A 2,751-nucleotide genomic window follows, 5' to 3' on the forward strand; every position below is an offset into this window, starting at 1 on the left:
TCTCGGCGGCGTGGCGCAGTGAAGACTCGGCGCCCGATGTGTGGCGAGGGACTCGCGCGGGAGGGTGACGTTATCATGCGTCGTGGTGGCGTCGATGGTAGAGAGGCCGGACAAGGTGGTGCAGCAGTACAATACTAAAGATGGATTTGTGGCAGGTGGCTGCGGCGGCCTCATACCCGGCAGGCGTCGTGATTCGGAGTGCGCCGGACTGGTAGGTGCCCCATACCCAGCAGGCATCCTGATTGGAATCTCAGGTCTTAGATGTTTAGGTTTGGCTGTGATGTATGTTTGGTATTAAGCCCAAACTATCAGCGCCCCTTCATTATTTGGATAGGAGTAGGGATAGTTGTTGCTTAAATTGTGGCTTTAGTCTTACTGTTGTATGACTTTATAATGTCTTGTAAAAATAATTAATAAAGTGGTTGTATGCATCCCCAAATGCAGAGGCCGGAGGTCCTCCTCCTTTTATAAAAAAAAACTTGTTGGACATAGTTTTTTTTTCTGACAACGCATCTTGAGTACGGGGGATCGGGTATGGCCTAGAGTTGGTTTTACAGCCACATTATAGATATACAACTCTAAACTTACATGTCTACATGATTGAAGCACCAGAGTGTAACACAATCATTGTACGGTAATTTTCATCAGTTTATAGTTGGATATCTAAGCTATGCACATATATCTTACTAGTAAAATTATTTTACTACGTAATGTATACATATAGAATGGCGTTTTGGATCTTGGAAAATTCAAAAAAAAAAGTGTACAAGTAAACAAGGATATAAGGTGTATGCGTGTAAACTTTCAGAATAAAATACAATGCAGTGGCGACCTGTACAAAAAAAACAAATTTATGATCTGAGAGAATGAATAGTATCACGTGTTAAAAAGCCTCGATTTTTTTGCACAACCCTTATCTCAACATATTTCATCCTGAAAATTTACACACTTGTGTATTATGCCCTCATGTATGTCAGTATTTTCTTTAGAATTTTTTAAATGTAAAAATATGAATTTTCATGAATTTTGCATTTTGCATTTAGATGCCTCCATGAAGCTCGGCCTTCAAAAGCAATTTCAGTTTCAAATGTCAATTATTAGTGCTTTTTCTGATGGTTTGACGGCATGTGCACTATACGTTTTTTTCCATACGAGGACGTATCGGGTTTCACCATCATCTATCATCAGATAACGGCATGTGCGCTAGTGTCAATTCACAAACTGGAGCTATTTTTTTTTCACAAACTGGTGCTGAGGAGAGCATGTTATTATACATAGAACATAGTCTGATGTGCAATTACGTGTCCCGTTGCTTGTGCATCTTTCGTTTGTTGAGAAAGTTCCAGAGAACTCTAAGAACAACTGAACACACGTGAGCGGAGTCCCGTGCAACGTGGAAGTGATCCAGCAAGCGGAGTCATCACCAACTTTTTGCAACCATGCTGCGAGCGCCACGCGTGCCGGCAGTCGCGCCAACCGTCCTCAACGCAACGACGTTATATATATGCCCGAGATGCGAGAGACCGACCACATCACAACGATTAGCAAGCGGACCATCAATTTCTAGCGCATCTATCCATCCATCAAACTGCGACGCAAACATTCTATCTGACAGCACTAGCAGAGGCTGGTTCAGCGACAACAATGGCGTTCGTGCCGATCTGCGTGCAGTGCGGGACGAGGAGCAACCCGTGCCGGTGCAAGGTGGTCGGCCCGACGCTGGGATTCGTGGCGCTCGTCGTGGCCGGAGTGGTGGAGTGGCCGCTGGGTGCTGCCGTGTACCTTTTCCGCCACCGCAAGGGCCGCCGCATCATGGGTCACCCGGCCAGGGTCGTGTACCCTCGCGTCACCGGCGCAATCCCCATCTAATCGACCGCAGCATCTTCGTCTTCGGTGGTGATCTGTCACGAGGTACCGCCGTTGGCTTGTCAAGCTGTGTCATGTAATCTGGGAGATTCGTCTCTCCGACTTTCAGCGTGTGTTTAATAAAGCGAGGTTTTTGTTGTTGTAGTATTTGCAAGGCTTCGCCGTGGTTGTACCAAATATTTGTTCGTCGATGTAAAGTAGAGTAGCCTTTTTGGTTACCCCGAGTGCTGTGTAATAGCATCGATCAACTTGACTCCTCTTTTCGGAAAATGCTCTTTATGTAGTGCTCCCTCCGATCTTCTCTTTTTCGAAAAATGCTCCTTATGTAATGTTTCCTCCTATACCAAATAAAATAAGTGTCATGGTTTTTTTATTAATCAACTTAAAATGTCTGATACAATCATTCATTACAAACTTTGTCACCCATGACGAAATAGAATGAAAAAGAAAATTATCATATCTATTATCAAAACTAAACTTTGCAACCTGGTGGCCTCTAAATTTGCCCTCATGTTGATCTTTGAAATATGTAAATTCACCAGCATCTTTGAGACATTTACCACCGCCTTCTTTAAATCAACAAGGGAGGACCTGTCCATACAATCTCTTCCAAGAACAGAGGCAGCAAAGGAGCGATCAGTTTCCTCCAAAATGATGGGCATGTCTAGTGTTGTACTAATATACAGGCCGATAGGAACGCTCTAAATTCCGCTTCCTCGACGCTATAGCAAACTCTAATACAATCTCAGAAAGAAAGAATAATTTGTCCACAATGGTTTCTTACAAACTCTAATACAATCCTAGAAAGAAAGAATAATTTGTCCACAATGGTTTCTCACAACCACCCACTCTTACGTTGATATTAATATTGTAGACCTTTAATAT

The 2,751-nt window shown here is 43.4% G+C and overlaps 1 protein-coding gene across 1 annotated transcript; it reads left to right on the forward strand.

The window, feature by feature from the left end:
• Window positions 1-1,533: 1,533 nt before the first annotated feature.
• LOC119271605 lies at window positions 1,534-2,243 on the forward strand. Its single transcript, XM_037553362.1, has one exon. The coding sequence runs from the start codon at window positions 1,645-1,647 to the stop codon at window positions 1,867-1,869; it is 225 nt and encodes a 74-aa protein (XP_037409259.1). The 5' UTR covers window positions 1,534-1,644; the 3' UTR covers window positions 1,870-2,243.
• The last annotated feature ends 508 nt before the right edge of the window (window positions 2,244-2,751 follow it).

This window comes from Triticum dicoccoides, chromosome 3A (genome assembly GCF_002162155.2).
Source record: "Triticum dicoccoides isolate Atlit2015 ecotype Zavitan chromosome 3A, WEW_v2.0, whole genome shotgun sequence".
NCBI lineage: Eukaryota > Viridiplantae > Streptophyta > Magnoliopsida > Poales > Poaceae > Triticum > Triticum dicoccoides.

What these genes read in the sequence shown, in the direction of transcription:
- LOC119271605 (XM_037553362.1), top strand. Translation starts at nt 1,645, where the DNA reads ATGGCGTTCGTGCCGATCTGCGTGCAGTGCGGGACGAGGAGCAACCCG.